Source organism: Erigeron canadensis, chromosome 9, assembly GCF_010389155.1.
Source record: "Erigeron canadensis isolate Cc75 chromosome 9, C_canadensis_v1, whole genome shotgun sequence".
In the NCBI taxonomy this organism is placed as follows: domain Eukaryota; kingdom Viridiplantae; phylum Streptophyta; class Magnoliopsida; order Asterales; family Asteraceae; genus Erigeron; species Erigeron canadensis.
In genome coordinates, this window is record NC_057769.1 from 9,296,122 (window position 1) to 9,313,008 (window position 16,887).

Consider the following 16,887-nt stretch of genomic DNA (forward strand, 5'->3'; position numbering starts at 1 on the left):
ATTTTTCTCTCTTTTTAAATCTTAACAACCAATTTTTCACTCTTCTCCATGAATCATTTTATTCTTCTAATTTATTCAAAATCTTTATCTAAAAAATTATACATCGATACATTATAAAAATTAGGAAAATGACTAATTATCTTAACAAAATAGCCTAAAAATTCTTCTAACACTTTAAGAAGGTGACATGTGGCATCTTCTAATTCTCTTTCCTAATCTTGCCCTCTGATTTTTCTACATGTCATAATCCAATAGTTAAGAGGATTTTTAGACTATTTTGTTAGGAGAATTAATCATTTTTCTAAAAATTATATGTGTGTTCTTAAAATTTCATGCTCTTTCATTAGAGATAATTCGATATACTTTCGATGAACTTTTAAATCCGAGGGCGGAACCCGTACGACTAAGGTATCTGGCTTTCACACTCTATAACCTATCAACTCCTATGACCGTTCATTTCACCGTCGCAACGAGCGAGTATTTTGTCTGGTGTAAATTAATAGGGAAGGTCGGTTCAGCAAAATTTAATCGACTTACGACAATCTTTATTCTTTAACATATGTATTTGTATGATTCGAACATCAAGCTAGCAACTTTGACTGGCATTATATTATAGGGATAACTGCAGAAAATAAAAAGCACCTTTCAACCAATTCATGAAAATAGTAGTGACCTTTAAAAGTTTTATTTTTTAGAAATGAACTTTCATTTATTACCGGAATTAGCAACATTTGACACGTGGACATTTTTTGATTATGTGGCATTTTTAATGACGTGTCATTCTTTACAACACAGAAAATAGAAAGGACCTTTCAAACAATACAAAAATAGCAATGACCTTTAAAAGTTTACTTTTTAGCAATGAACTTTAATTTATAGTCGGATTACTAGAACACCTCGTCGGTGTTGGATGTGAAGATGGTTTTTTCTTCGATTTCTTCAACTAACTTAGAAACCGTCGACAGTTTGTTCGAGTTCGAGAAAACCTCTGGACCTTCGCCATCTGGATCTATCTCATGTGCGGATAAACTCTTCTTAAATGAACCAAATCTGGCCTATGAAACTCTCGTCTGACATGAACATCCGCAGGATCTCTCTCCGACGAAAACAAAGACGTTTTGACATCTAGTTTTAGAGATTTTAAAACTCGAGATAAACGAAGAAGATATAGATCTATGTCTCATTTATGAACTTCATACACAACTTCTCAATGTTTGAAAATGAAAGAGACAACAAAAATAAATGAAAAGAAGGTGAAATTAGCTTCAGAATATAATGACGAGAAAAAATACCTTGTCGGAATCGAAACTGAAACGAAGCCATTTTTGGGGGGGGGGGGGGAATGACATGACTGATAAAAATTAAATAGTAAATAAATAAAATATAATGTCACGTCATTAAAAAATGCCACGTAATCAAAAATGTCCACGTGTCAAATGTTGCTATTTCCGGTAATAAATGAAAGTTCATTTCTAGATAACAAAACTTTTAAAGGTCACTGCTATTTTCGAGAATTGGTCGAAAGGTGCTTTCTATTTTCTGCAGTTATCCCTATATTATACAAGTTATTATATAGTAAGTGAAACTTGAGTTGTTAAATAAGTTAGAAAGCATCATCGGGTTTTATGAATTTAAATTTGATAACATGGTCTAATATTAATAAATAAAAATGTATGGAACGACATTTGTATAGTGAATTTAAACATATAATCAATCCGGTTTCAACCCGAATATTTTTATTAAAAACTATAAACAAAAAATATGTTAAAAATGTATGTAATGAATAATTTTTGTTAATGATACATCATAACTACTTGATATGAAAATAATGAATAAAACCAACATAATATTAATTTATAAAATAAGAATAAATAGTGCATTAAAAGAATTCATATTTATTAGCTATTTTTCTTTGAACGTATTACAAAAATTATTACATTATAATTAAAAGAAAAAAATTTAAGGAACAATTTTAGGCTTGCCATATGAGATTCTTTCCAAAAATATTTTGAAAACACAATTCTTCTTCTATATCCACTGTTGTAAAACTCACCGAGTGTAGTCCGAGTACTCGCTACAAGTTGCGGTGTCGAGTAGGCCGATTACTCCGAGTACTCCCCGACTTGGCCACTTAGACCCTGAGTACTCACCGCATACACCCGAGTACTCCCAATTCCTTTGTTTTTATTTTTAAATTATTGTGTATCATCATTGTTTTTTTATAATCAGAAAATTCTTATAATAACTGTAGGTTATGGGTTATTATATCAGGTGAAAGACTTAAAAGAACCAGAAATCTCTACCAACTCTTTTGGATAACAAAATCATTTAATGATTATGTAATTTGGGGATATCGATATGCAAGGTACTTGTTACAAGTATATCTCATAAGGTGGTTTTTCAAACTGTGTTATAGAAAATCAATATAATCTGAATTCTTTAGGTGGTTTTTCAAACTGTGTTATATATCTAATTATCATTTTTTGATTTTGACTTTGATTTTGAGAATATACATGATACAAGTCCAGAAAAAAAAGTAGATGATCCTAAAGTAAATACTTGCAAGGTTACAAGATCAAGCACCAAGATGAAGAAAATGCTATCTACTTGTTTATCACATTGTAATAAAATGTAATTAGTTATTGTAGGTTGATTCTGTAGATAAATGATAGCTGAGGGGGTCAATGTATAAATTAGTAGAAGGTGGTTATAAGTCGGTTAAACACGTTTATATATTCTGTAAGAATTCATTTTTCAAAATAATGAGAAAATAATTCCCCCCCCCCCCCCCCCAAATTGTTTCTTCCTTATTTCTTGATCAGAGCTATTGCCGGCGATCGCCAGATTCCTCCATTAACACCGGTGACTCTCTTCACCAAACTTGTTCTATTTTCTCTCCTCTATCGTCCGACATAAATATCTCCTTACCATGCGCACTCTCGATCAAATCCCCAAATTTTTCTTCGAAACCCTAATTTCTTGAAATATAATCAATAATCCAATTAAATCAAAAATTGAAGATGCCGACAACTACAATTGATCAGGAAACAACAACAACAACTCAAGAATCCATTACTGATGTGGATTCAGTTCATCACCCTCTCTACCTTCACCAAACTGATCATCCAGGACTTCTTCTTATCTCTAAGAAATTAACTGGTTCTAAAAACTACAGCTCATGCAAAAGATCGATGCTAATTGCATTAAGTGCAATGAACAAGATGAAACTCATCACTGGGGAGTACAAGGAACCAGCAACAACTTCTCCACTCAAACCTCTATGGGAAAGAACCAATGATATGGTAATTTCCTGGATCTTGAACTCTGTCTTTGAATTAATAGGAAATAGTCTGAGTTTTATACACACTGCTGCTGATTTGTGGAAAGAATTGAGTGATCACTATGCTCAACTAGATGCTCAAAGGATTTATCAAATAAGTGTAGATGTCACTCAGCTTAAGCAAGAAAACACAAGCATAGAGGTTTATTACCACAAATTAAAGGGTTTCCGGGATGAGATTGATGCACTAGAGGCATCATATGCTTGTCATGTAATTGTGTTTGTGAAAATGGAAAAACTAATGGTGAAAGGGAACAAATAAAGAGGATGATGCAATTTCTAATGGGACTAGATGATTCATATGCAAATATTAGAGGTCAAATCTTATTACAACAACCACTGCCTACTGTCTCTAAAGCATATGGAATGTTTAGGCAAGAAGAGAAACAAAGAGAGGGCATTTTACCAAAATCTGTACTCACCCCTGCCACACTATCAACATATACACCTTCCATCTCCAGGACTATTCAAGGCAACACCACCTTCAAACCAAAAATTCCATATCCATCCAGGGTGAATGATAGAAAAGGGATCTTTAGAAAAGGGGTATTTTGTGGCAAATGTGTTAGAAAGAAAGAAATATTTGAGGATAAGAATTAGTTTCATCATTTCCATCAATAAAGATTGGCTTGGGCGTTACTCCAAGATAAAGATGCAGAAGATTGAATTTGATATGTTTTCCATATTTAGCTCAAAATTTCTCTTATAAGTTGTAACCGGTTGTATCAACCAAAGATCATCAATAACAATTATTTTTCAATCTCAATTGTTACCAAAATGCAACAGGGAAGGTCATTATAAGGAAGAATGTTACCAGATTATTGGTTACCCTCCTGGACATCCACTCCATGGAAAATTCAAACCACCTGGAAATTACAAAGGGAAAATTGTCAATTCTGTGCTTACTCAAGAACCACTTCCACTTTCAGTACTTACTCAAGAACCATCTCCAATTTCAGTTACACCACTGCAAGTTCCTTCTCCTCTCATGGAAAATCATCCCCCTGACCCTACTATGCATAGCAGGATGGATCAACTTCAGAATCAACTTAACCAACTCATGTTGATGATGCAACACACTTCACAGGGTATTTCTTCCAAAAATTCTTTTACTAATGCCATTTATTCGTTTATTTCTACTTGCATTTATCATCATGTTGTGTCATGCATATATGCATTTATAGATGCTGGATCCTTGATAGTGGTGCCACAGACCATATATGCACTAAACTCTCCCAATTTACCACATTAAAACACTGCTCTAAACCTATAACTGTCACCTTTCCAAATGGACAACAAGTTCTTGTAACTCAAACTGGTTCAGTACAAATGAACTCCAAAATACTCTTACATGATGTTTTGTACATTCCTAATTTTGCTTACAACCTTATTTCCATCTGAAAACTCACTAAATCCACCAAAACTGCCATTACTTTTACTCATGATAGCTGCTACTTGTAGGGCCATGATGGAGTGACTCATCTTGGCTCAGTATCTCATGGTATCTACATCTTCACCTCCACAACTTCCACAACTTCTCTGTGCAACTCCGTTACTCTTTCCACCACCATCGATCCAAGTCTATGGCATGCTAGACTGGGACATCCCTCTGCTCAAGTTTTAGCAAAAAATTCTTGTATTTCTTTAAATAAAGCTGCTCATGATTCTGTCCATTGTAATATTTGTCCATTGTCTAAACAACAACTTCTTTCTTTTCCATCAAGTACTTCTCATGCTTCTACTCTCTTTGAACTTATTCATGCTGATGTTTGGGGCCCTTACAAACACCCAACAATAAATAAATGCAAATATTTTCTTACCTTAGTGGATGATTACTCCAGGGCCACATGGGTTTACCTTCTTCCCTCCAAATGTCATGTTTTCTCCACCTTAAAATTCTTTCATGTCTATGTCACTAATCAATTTAAAACTTCAATTAAAACCTTAAGAAGTGACAATGACACAGAGTTTACTAATTCTGATCTTCAGACATTCCTTCAAAATCATGGAATCATTCATCAGACCTCATGTCCCTATACACCCCAACAAAATGCCAGAGTTGAAAGAAAACATAAACATTTCTTAGAAGTGGCTAGAGCAATTCAGATTCAAGCTAATTTCCCTATGCATTTATGGGGTTACTCCATTTTTAGCTGCCACTTATCTCATAAACAAACGTGTAACAACTTCGAGAACAAAGTTTTAACGTACAACTACACACAAATTAAAACCAAAGTGTTACGAACAAACTTCTTGTAGAAATGAACTTCGAATAGGTAATTAGCAACTTGACGTTAGTCACACACTACTTCTAGTACAACACAAAAGCTAACGAAAGAGACAAAAAAAAAACACAAAAATTTCAAGAACGGTGATCAAGTTACCGGATTTTGATGAATGAAGAAAGTTGAAAACCGGTCTCCAATACCGGTCTTAATTCCACGTAATGTTAGGTTGGTGTTGATGAGATTTGAACGAAGAAAATTGAAAACCGGTATCTCCGATACCGGTCTTAATTCCAAGTAATGTAAGGTTGGTGTTGAGGAGGTGGGACTTTGGTTATCAAGGCCGGTGTTGAAAACACCGATTTTCCTAGCTTTGCAACATTTTTGGCCTAAGTTCGTAGAAACAACACCAAAGATGTTAAAAGTTATCCCATCCGCACAAAAAAATCAAGAAAATAGTCATGGATGCTATTCAAAAGCTCCATTAATTAGTAGTTGCTAGGACTTGACGGATTTTCATCTGTTGAAGCTAGCTTGATTCAACTGTAGACAATGTGATCGATCATGCAAATATATGTAGATCAGCTCATATGCATCTTTTGAAAACAACAGAGAACTGATCGAAGTTCTATAAATTAGCCAACACGATTTGAAAACAAACAAAGGGTTTTCACTCACATATCTATTAATCTGAATTCTGAAACAGAGTTCTATATTGTTTGCTAGAATGCCTACTTGTGAACTTATTAATCTGAATTCTGAAACACATTGCAAGACTACCTACACATTTGATGCTAAGAAAATTGAGAAATTACCTTAAATGATATAACATGAGATTCGAAAAATTATTGACCAAGAAATTAAAGGCCCTCAAAATCATAAATTACTCAGCTTACATTATCGGATGAAGTCCATAGATTTAAGAATAACATGTTGGTACGTAGTGAATACAAACATGACTAAAATAGATTTGAGACATTATATTAAACAGATTAAATAAACATAATCTTATAGATCGATGACCTCAAAATCAGCCCATATCATATCGGAAAACAAAACAACAAATTGATAGAGAAAAAATAAACATAATGTTTAAATCGCGTTAGATAAAAACAAAACATCATTGAACGATGTATTTGATACGACTAATAACCTTCTTTAGGCAAAGATTCGTGTCCGGGATTGTATATAAAAGGACCAACAGACGACAAACAGTATCCGTTGCTGTTGAGATGACGAGAAAATGTTAGATGAGCGCCCTTAATTCCTCCATTCGTATCTTCAGGATTGTTGCAGCTAGTCCATGGTGACTTTTCGAGGAAAGCCTTGCACTCGACTATCTCCCATAAATCGTCTTTTACGAGCTTTGATGTTGGTATTTTGGCTAAGAAGTATCCCTTTTTGTCTGCTGGACGACTTGAAAATGAAAATGGTGCTGATTCATATCCGTTCTTGTGCACGGCCAAACAAGTCACTCGGGCTGTCGCCCCTGTTTTTAGGAAACAAAATCTGTTAAGTTAATCGTGTACCAAACGAAAGACTTTAGTCTTGCAACACTTTTTAAATCATTTTAGAAAACCATTATATTATATTGTTAACATATCTATATCTATGTTGTAAATATATATGATATGTAATGACTTCACAAAGATATTAGCAACATAGCAAACGTACGTACCTTGAAGTGGAAGGAGTTTGGCACCATATTTACAATAGATAAGACCTTGAACAGCTATGTTCTTTGGGTGCTCTGGCACCTTGGGTAGCGATGGCACTGGCGCCTTAGGGTAGGTTTTTCCGTAACCTTCATGTCCTGGTTTTGGTAACACGGGCGTCTTTGATGGCATCTTGGGGTCGATCTTTCCATAACCTCCTTCCTTCTTTGGTACCACGGGTTTCGTTGGCAACTTAGGATAATTCTTCTCGTATTGTTCCTTTTTAGGAACCACGGGTTTAGTTGGCAACTTAGGATAATTCTTCTCATATTGTTCCTTTTTAGGTACCACGGGCTTTGATGGCAATTTAGGATAGTCCTTCGGGTTCACCGGCTTTGTTGGTACCTTAGGAGAATTAGCCTTCGGGTATGCCACGTGTTCCCCTTTCGGTGTCATATACGGCTCGAGTTGTGACTTTCCATAGCCTGCATCAGCAGAAACAAATACCGCAATCACAGAAAACAAAACCAAAACCAAACTGAAACTCGCAGCCTTGGCTTCCATCTTTTTTATTTTTTATAGTTACAAAAATAAAATCTCAAATGTTTTTTGTTTGTGTCATATCCATCCTTATTCACAACATATTTATAGCTATGTTATCGCCAATCAAAAATCCATAAAATAAAAAATTTAGCATAGTGGCAATCATGACTTTGTCACACGTTCATGCAAACATAGTGGTTTACTTGTTAGCACGATCACGATATACCAAAATCCTCAATGTGGGACCCGATAAAAAAAAATTTAAAACAAAAAACCCAATGGGCTTTTATTTTTTGAAGCCCAATGAAACAAAAAAATTGTAAACCCTAAAGGCCTAAAACATGTAGATATAGATGGATAGATACAGGATATATAAGGGGGCTGAGTGGCTACACTAACCCTAATTGACGGTAGGAAAAAAGAAAAAGAAAAAGGGAAAGATGGTGTCGCTGAAGCTGCAAAAGAGGCTCGCCGCGAGTGTTCTCAAGTGCGGCAGAGGGAAGGTTTGGTTAGATCCAAATGAAGGAAATGAAATCTCCATGGCTAATTCTCGTATGTCTTTTTTCCTTTTAAAATCTTTTAATTAATTTGAGTGTATATATATTTGATTTGATGGTTTATCTGAAAATGAAATGATAAATAAATATAGATATAGATATAGATATAGATATTGTGTAAGTAATGGTGTGTTAGTTTATGTCAAGCTGTTTATGTTTTAAGGATTGATACAGTTATTTTTAAGGGTTTGTTGCTTAGGATTTTTACTTACTTTTTATTTGTTTTTTCTAGACCAATCAACTATTTTTTTTTTGTGTGGATAAAACAGTAATTGATACATGATGTATTTGGCAAATACTATTTGCTACCTTTCAGTTTTGTTTAATGAGTATTGATTGAGTTGTCATACTGTATTTAAGTGATTTGTTTAGTTGATTGCATCCTTGAATCATTGCCCATACCATACTTTTTTAATGTAGTCTAAAGTAAGAAACTTTTTGCAAGAAAATACGATTCTATTAAAAATGGTAAACAAATTAAAGAAAAAGGATAAGTATCCTTGAAACATTGTGAATATCATGCCATTTTAATGTAGTGTAAAGTAAGAAAATTTTTGCAAGAAAATACGAATCTTTAAAAAATGGTATACAATTTAAAGAAAATGGTTTATGATTAGGAAGACAGGTAGCTTAATTTCTTAATACCTATAGCACTAACAAAGAAATGCACTATCTTGGAATAAAAGTGACAATCTGTGAGCGAACTTGTAGCCCGGGCTACCTCTAGCTAGAGTAGTTCTGCCCGTGTGCTTAAAATAGTGTTTGCTTAATGATTGTAGGCCAGAACATCCGAAAGCTGGTCAAAGATGGCTTCATCATCAGGAAGCCTACCAAGATCCACTCGCGATCTCGTGCTCGACGTATGAATGAAGCAAAGCGAAAGGGTCGTCATTCTGGATATGGTAATGCTCTTTTTGTTTTTCGTTTTATGTATTTTGGGTGTTTTGTTTTGGAAACTTGGCTGTAATATTTTGGATGCTGATATTATACTGTAATGAACTTCAGGTAAACGTAAGGGTACTAGGGAGGCTAGGTTGCCAACAAAGATACTTTGGATGAGGAGAATGAGGGTGTTGAGGAGGTTGCTTCGCAAGTACCGTGAGTCCAAGAAGATTGACAAGCATATGTATCATGATATGTATATGAAGGTGAAGGGTAATGTCTTTAAGAATAAGCGTGTGCTTATGGAGAGTATCCATAAATCGAAGGCTGAGAAGGCCCGTGAGAAGACACTGTCTGACCAGTTTGAAGCCAAGCGTGCCAAGAACAAGGCAAGCAGGGAAAGAAAGTTGGCACGCAGAGAGGAACGTTTGGCTAAGGTTTGCATATTTGACTGTCTATGATTGTGCATTATTGAGGGTTTGCTAATGAAGGAACGAGACCAGATGTTTGTCAGGATAGGTTTCCATACATCTAAAACTCAAAAGTTTTCTTTACTTGATAAAGATGCTGGTTTTAGAAGTTGATTTCCGACTGTGTACCATACATCGCCGTGTTTTTTTACTTGTTGACATGTTTTATACATCTAAAATTTCAAGTTTTCTGACTGCCGATTTGCTTTTTATTTTCATGTAAAATTTATAATCTTTCTTGTAAAAAAAAATATTTACATTTTCTTGATGGTCTGATTTATAATTGTGTGCAGGGCCCACAAGAGAGAGCACCAGCAGCCGCAGCAGCTGCTCCTGCCCCTGCAGCTGCACAGTGAGTGCTGAATTTGACTTCAGTTTTCATTATTGTTTGATTATTTAGCTATAATGAAGTGTCTACATTATTTGAATTTTTTATTGTCAGGGCACCTAAGAAAACCAAGAAGTGAGGTCTGTATGTTGGAAAATGAAGAATATGGCGATGTTTCTATTAGCCTTGCAGTCTAGTTTTTTGATAATGCTTCTTATCAGTTTTATTTAGAAACACTTCTGTTTAGATGACTTCGATACTCTTCTGCTTGTTTAATGTCGGTTAATACTATTTTTAGTTTTTGTCGTACTTGTTCCATTTTGTTCTAGCATCTGCTTTTAACCTTATATCCTTGGTTTAGGCCAAGCAGGCATTCATGTTTTGAGATACTGATTGTAGGAGTCCGGGGCTAAATAGTTTACTATTTTGCTCGACTTAATAAAATTTTCTACTCGTATAAACCTGTTTGGGTCAACAATTGTTAAATTTTTGGGAGGCTTAACCCTTCTTTTTCACAGATTTCACGTAGAGTGATGTAGTTTTCCACTTGAGGGTGATGTAGTTTTACATTCTTACATTTTTCACAGATTTAGCAATGCTTCAAACATTGATGGTTTTACATTTAGTGAGGCTAAGAAAAAATTTAGACTCAATCATAGAATAAAAACACTTCTTAAATTTGTATTCTATGCTAGTTTTTTGTTTATATTAATCAAAATTACAAGGTCAGAAGTTGCTCCTTCATTCATTTGCTCAGCAATTGCAATCTTTGCATTTTGGAATTTTAATAAAATCATATGCTACTACACGCTTTATATCACAAACCGGATGTCTCAGGCTCCCGGCTATCCAGCATTTCCTTTGTGGTGGTAGTTCAATCAAAAGGAGCTATTTAGAACGCCCTGTGGTAACGTGGGAAGGAAGCAGTTGCTTTGTAATCCTGGATTGATGAATGTCTGTGTGTCACGAGTTCACCACTTCCTTGATGCCGATGTCTTCTTACTCTAGGAATCCCTTTGGGCATTGTTGGGTCATTTGGACCGTTGCAGTGTCCCAACTTCACAAGAAATGTGACCGTGGTACCCTTTCCCAACCCTTCACTTTCAATCCATATATTGCCCCCCATCAAATTCACAAACCTGACACCACAATTCTCCAAAAATCATACAAATGAGCTTAAGATAAATGAAAATAACTACAGAACCAAAAGTTATACCTTTTACATATGGCTAGCCCCAGGCCTGCACCACTGTTGCTTTTGATCGATGCATTGCGTGTCTCTGAAAACTTGGTAAAAAGATGCGGAATTTCTTGTTTCGTAATGCCACTACCAGAATCTTTAACCTGCACCAACAAGGGTATGAGATCTTTATCTCAAATATAACCCGTTCCAAGGAGACGACTGACATCAAAAGCAGACTGACTTTGTAACTTCTTATCATCTTTTAGTCGTTAAAAGTTATTAATCAAATGGCCTTTTACAAGTGACTTAGATGAGCAACTTAATATAGAATCATTATAGATTGGAATTTTAGGCTAGGGAATGCTAACCTGTACTAGTAGGTAAAATAGACCATCTGCCAATTCTGGTGAGAAGTCAGGCGTTCGCCATTCTCTGACAAACTCTGAACTCAAAATTGAGGCCTCAACTGAAACATGACCTTCCTTGGTGAACTTGACTGCGTTACCGGCAACATTCAAGATGGTTTGCATAAGCCGCTTTTCATCACCAATCCCATAAGCCGGTACATCCAGATTACAGTTTAAACTCATAGATATGTTCTTAATACAAGCAACAGGATTTATCAATCTGATCACCTATAATTATAACACCAGTACAGCAAATTCAGATACATCATAAAATGTACTACAATGCGTGTGTTTGAACAACGAATTACCTCGCTGAACAACCCATGAAGGTCAAAGACTTCATTTTCCAGATGTAGGCTACCATCTTCAAGCCTAGAAAGATCAAGAACGTCGTTTATCAGTACCGCAAGAAGGTTACTACTCTTAAGAATCGTCTCTATCATGGCTCTTTGCTCTGCAGTAAGTTCAGTTTCTAAAAGAAGTGATGACAGTGCTATAACTGCATGCATAGGAGTTCTCATCTCATGATTCATGACGCCAAGAAAATCATTTCGAGCATGAATAGCCATCTCTGCCTCTTTTCGGGCCATATCCAAAGCAACATTTTGCGCCATTAACTGGTCGCGGGCCCTCATAGACTCTTCTAGGATTGTAGCATGAGAAAGAGCAACAGCAACCTTAAATTTTCAGGGAAATCAACAACTATTTAGTTCTAGAAAATATAGTTCATTATTCTTGTATGTATTACTCCGGTATTACATTTTTGAAAGTGCAAACACAATTTTCAAAGTGTGGTAATTATGTACACTTTAGCTATTTTTTAGCTAGTGGCCACAGAGCCTCACCTGCTTTGACTCTAAACGAGTCAGTTCTTGGGATTGGTCTGCTCGCAGGGTGAGTAGGACACCCATGATTAGAAAACAAACACAGTTAAAGATTGGTATTTATATTGGATCCGTAAAAACTGATAGCTTTTTCGAGTTTGGTACTTAAAAAACATAACTGTTAACTAACCTGGTCAGCAACAACTTCGACGAGTTCTAGTTCATGATCACGCCACTTTCTAACACTATTCACCGGAAGAATCAGCACCATGATCGCATAACTTTTGACAGAGTGATCGGGCCAATCAACCATTTCAAAATTCGAAAGATGCAAAAGAGGAACACGAATAGCAACAGCTTCAGATGGCATGTACGCCCCCATAGACGATCTAATCTTAACCAAAGGACACTTCCCTTGAATTCTCACAGCATGATCACTATTCAACACTTGAGTAACTTCATTCAGATTTATCGAAACCGTTGAACCAAAAGGCATCAAATTATGCAAAGAATGAGAAAGCTCAAGAACCATTCCTCTGCTTCTAGATGGCATCCACAAAGCACATTCTTCAAGATCTAAAGTTCGGCCCAATTCGATAAGAGTTGTTTTCAATATAGTATCTCTATCAAGTGTGCTTCTTATCTCATGTGTTAGCATTCTAACATGCCTTCCAGTTTCTTCTTGTTTTATAATCAACCCCATTTCTCGATCAAGATCCTCTGCACGTCTCCTTAAAAACGACTCTCTTGTTTTGACACTTAACAAATCCGGTATAATATGCACAAGTGTTAAAGCTGTTACACACGACACGAAAGCAGTAGATAACTTTGCAATAGTCATGACTATTGCCACAGTTCTTGAGTGTGAAGAAAATGTCCATAGATTTATTAAGTGTGTCGCCCCGCAAAGAATGATGAAAGCACCAAACTGTATAAGTACCCATCTGTATGGAAAGAAAGCCGATTTTTGAACAAAGTAAATAAGTTCTAACGGAATGGAGAAGTACGCAAAGGCAATGAAAAAATCCGATATGTATTGATACTTGATCAAAAGATCATCACCCGGCCATTGTGACTCGAAACAGTCACATGAATCCATATGATAGAAATTTTGTCACATTTGTGATTCGGGTTTGGAGAGAAAAGATTGAACGAAAGAGTCTGTGTGTTCTAACGTCTTGCTAGTTTTTTATTTGTTGCGAAATAAAAAGGAAAAAGAAGAAAAAAAGGAAAAAAGGTGTGTATGCAAAGATACAGGTAATCTAATTGATGCTATTATTCACGGAAAAAAGGTAGTACCATAACAACCCATCCCGCACGGGTTCATAATAAAAAAGAAAATAAAGAGCTATCCTTTTTTGCTATCATTTTGGGCCTACATTTTGTCGTGTCTCAAAATTCCAACATTTTTGTTACTAGTAGTGTACCTTATTTTTAACAGATTTGAAATGTTTAGAGCATTTGTTTATGATCACTCGATGTCGCATCAAAAAGGTTTGTTATGGACCAAGCATATGCTAACTTCCTCGGCATGGTTGACCGGCTAAATCGAAGAAATTATGGATGCTCTTTAGAACCCCGACCCTGTCATTGACCGTGTTTGTGTTTAAATTTTTGGGGCCTCGAAATTTATATCTGAAGTATTATCCAAGGACCTTCAAAAAGTTAAGTACCACGTAAAGTGAATAAGTGATAGAATAAATGAAGTTTTTTTTTTCTCTAGAAAAAATCCATGACAAAATGATCTAATCGTTGAGATATGAAGACGAATCTTGCTAAGATACAATCTTGGTCCTTGGATGTGGTAAAAGTTTAAGAGAAAATACCTCATCTCTTTTAAGTTTTAACTTTTAAATACTTTCTTTACTAGTATTATTATAAAAGAAAAAGAAAAAAGAACATTGAATAGGTGAAGGGTCAAAATAGGCAACAAAAGCCCACATGTGCTATAGATAGATACATGAACCTGTTACCTGCCCACTAATTACATGTCATAATCGATTAGGAAAGGTGCATGTACTTCGATCAAACACATCTTTGGTGATTCTATTTGGAAGAGTATTCACTTGCTTTAAAATTCAAAGCATAATTTGTAACCCAAATGCTAGAAACTGTGAATTGTTCAACTTGGGTTACTTTCATCTCAAACGAGGAGAATTAAAAAATTTATAGTAATGCGAAGGATAACGGTTTAGCAAATAAGGTTCTAAGGTTCTAAGTAGCAAATACAGAGGCGGATCCAGCTTAGTAGAGGTGGAGGATGATGAACCCAACCCACTTAGTGTATAATTCTAATTTCTATACATTATTTGGTCAGAATGAATCCAAGATGGCTAATAGACCCCAACCCAAAAAGCTTAATGAACCCAACACATGAGCCCAAAAATTGAAATAAACCCTACGCTTTGGAAAAAATAATGTCGTATAATTAAATAAAACGATGGGGGTATTTTTAAATATATATTATGAATTTACTGATTAAATAAAAACTTGGATTTATTCTTTATGCTTAGCTTTTGATGAAAGTTTGTAAAAGGCAAGAAGATTATCACCAATTTTCAATATCGTTGTAATAAGGAAAATTCAACAAAATATTGTTTATATTTTGAGATTTTGTATAAATTTTCAATTGTGAATTTTTTATTGTTCAACTCATCTATGTGATATGGTCTTGAACTCATGTTTAATTTGTGCAGTAGAAAAAAGAAACACCGGCCAATCTTACGAATGAAAAAATCATTAAAAACTTTCAAAAGACAACTTCAAGTGAAAGACAATTCTAATTTGTAATTTGTTTCTCTCAGTTTAACGAAATTTACTTTTACTAGTGGTTTTTATGTTAACTTTATGCTATTTTTAGCCGAAACTAGGTAGTATTTTGTTGTTTGTATATTGATTTAATTGATGCTTTTAATAGCTATAGAAAGGCTGTTTTGTTGGAGATTTAGGGTGCCAAGAGTTGCTGATTTTAAGGCTGGTTAACATCTTATTTTGCTGTAATTATCGCTATTTTTAGGTAAAATATTTTGCCCCCACCATCCTAATTTTCTGGATCCGGCACTGAGCAAATATATTGTTTTTGAACAACAATCTATCCTAAACGTAAACTACGTGAATGCCTAAGATGAAACCTAGGATATCTAAAAAACCCCAATGATTCGAACACAAATGGATACTTATCCTCTGCATAGCCAAATGGAAAATGATAAATCCTCCTAACCAATCCTTCTGAAAATCCTCATAATATATCCACTTGTTAACACATGTAATCCATTAATTTTCTTTCATAATCTCACCCCCTGATTTTCCATATGTCATGATCCTATTAATTAAGAAAATTATTAGGCTAAACAATTAGAAAGATTGATCATTACCCTAGTCAAATAATGATTGTTTTATCCAAACTCATTTTGACCGGTTATCCAACATCTATGTAGGACCCACCGCATACAAACCATGTGCAACATCCATAAGATAGAGCACACAGGCATAAACTTGGCAGTGATACTGGCGATGACTCGGACTTTTTACTCCTTGAACGGCATATCAGATTACAGTCACACAAACTCCACCTTGTTAGCTCTGGTAGAGCTAAGTGACATCATCAAGTGTCATTGACTTTTCACTAATATATTTGAAGAAGATAAGGACCACATATAAATATAAATATAAGTAGGCCTCAAACCACCAGGAATGATGCAAAAGATAACAGATTGCAATAACATATATCGAAGAATTAACAGATCCCATTGAAAGGGCTTCTAACAAGATCACATAGTTGTCTAGATTAACCATCTAGTGGAGTCCCCTTTCTTCACAAGACGTTAGAGGTTCGAGTCCTACTCTAGGCATATTTGGGGTTGACCACATATATTTAATTTCAACCTACGGTGGGTTTGGGTGAGTTTCCCCCTCCAGATCTCTGAATGATAGGGTTTTTTCATTGAGGGGTTTAAATAGGAGATATATTTGGCGAGGGGGCTCTCTAGCACGAGTCTGGTTAAGATAACGTAAGTTAGACCCCTGATATTCGCTAATAATTCATATCTTTCATAAAGATGAAAAAAACTAGAAATATTTTATTTGTCCGGATCATACACAATCAGTTTTGTTACAAGGTTTGATCCTTGTAACACCCACTTCTCCTAAATTAGCACATATACTTTTGCTTCATTAGAATATACATTGAGATAAACCATTTTGATGACAAAAGTTGCAGTTATTCCCTCTTGTCACTTGAGAAATATTCAATTTACATCAAATGTTCAATCTCCGGAAATGACACTCCTATGAATAAGTCACACCCGCATTCCGGGAAGGGAAAATTTGTACGGGATATGTCCGCAGGACCCATTTTTCATAAACCCAGTGAATAAGTCGGATCCTTTGGGTCCGTACCATGGTATGGAGAAAAAAACAATGCGAGAAAATCTAGTTTGGCAAGAGTTTAAGATGCCATCGGTTCCATACTTT

At 35.2% G+C, this 16,887-nt stretch overlaps 3 protein-coding genes across 3 annotated transcripts; 1 reads left to right on the forward strand and 2 right to left on the reverse strand.

Annotated features, from left to right (window-relative positions):
* Nucleotides 1-6,710: 6,710 nt before the first annotated feature.
* On the reverse strand, nucleotides 6,711-7,784 carry LOC122583152 (proline-rich protein 1-like). The gene is made up of 2 exons (XM_043755580.1): nucleotides 7,244-7,784; nucleotides 6,711-7,054 (listed from the first exon to the last, which is right to left on the reverse strand). The coding sequence occupies exons 1-2, from the start codon at nucleotides 7,782-7,784 to the stop codon at nucleotides 6,711-6,713; spliced, it is 885 nt and encodes a 294-aa protein (XP_043611515.1).
* A 368-nt stretch (nucleotides 7,785-8,152) lies between these two features.
* Nucleotides 8,153-10,309, forward strand: LOC122581483 (60S ribosomal protein L19-1-like). Its single transcript, XM_043753714.1, has 5 exons — nucleotides 8,153-8,315; nucleotides 9,100-9,222; nucleotides 9,326-9,639; nucleotides 9,966-10,024; nucleotides 10,115-10,309. Exons 1-5 carry the CDS (start codon nucleotides 8,204-8,206, stop codon nucleotides 10,137-10,139), a joined length of 633 nt encoding a protein of 210 aa, XP_043609649.1. The 5' UTR covers nucleotides 8,153-8,203; the 3' UTR covers nucleotides 10,140-10,309.
* A 347-nt stretch (nucleotides 10,310-10,656) lies between these two features.
* LOC122581482 (ethylene response sensor 1-like) lies at nucleotides 10,657-13,671 on the reverse strand. Its single transcript, XM_043753713.1, has 5 exons — nucleotides 12,605-13,671; nucleotides 11,899-12,267; nucleotides 11,552-11,818; nucleotides 11,217-11,344; nucleotides 10,657-11,139 (listed from the first exon to the last, which is right to left on the reverse strand). Exons 1-5 carry the CDS (start codon nucleotides 13,511-13,513, stop codon nucleotides 10,893-10,895), a joined length of 1,920 nt encoding a protein of 639 aa, XP_043609648.1. The 5' UTR covers nucleotides 13,514-13,671; the 3' UTR covers nucleotides 10,657-10,892.
* Between the last annotated feature and the right edge of the window lie 3,216 nt (nucleotides 13,672-16,887).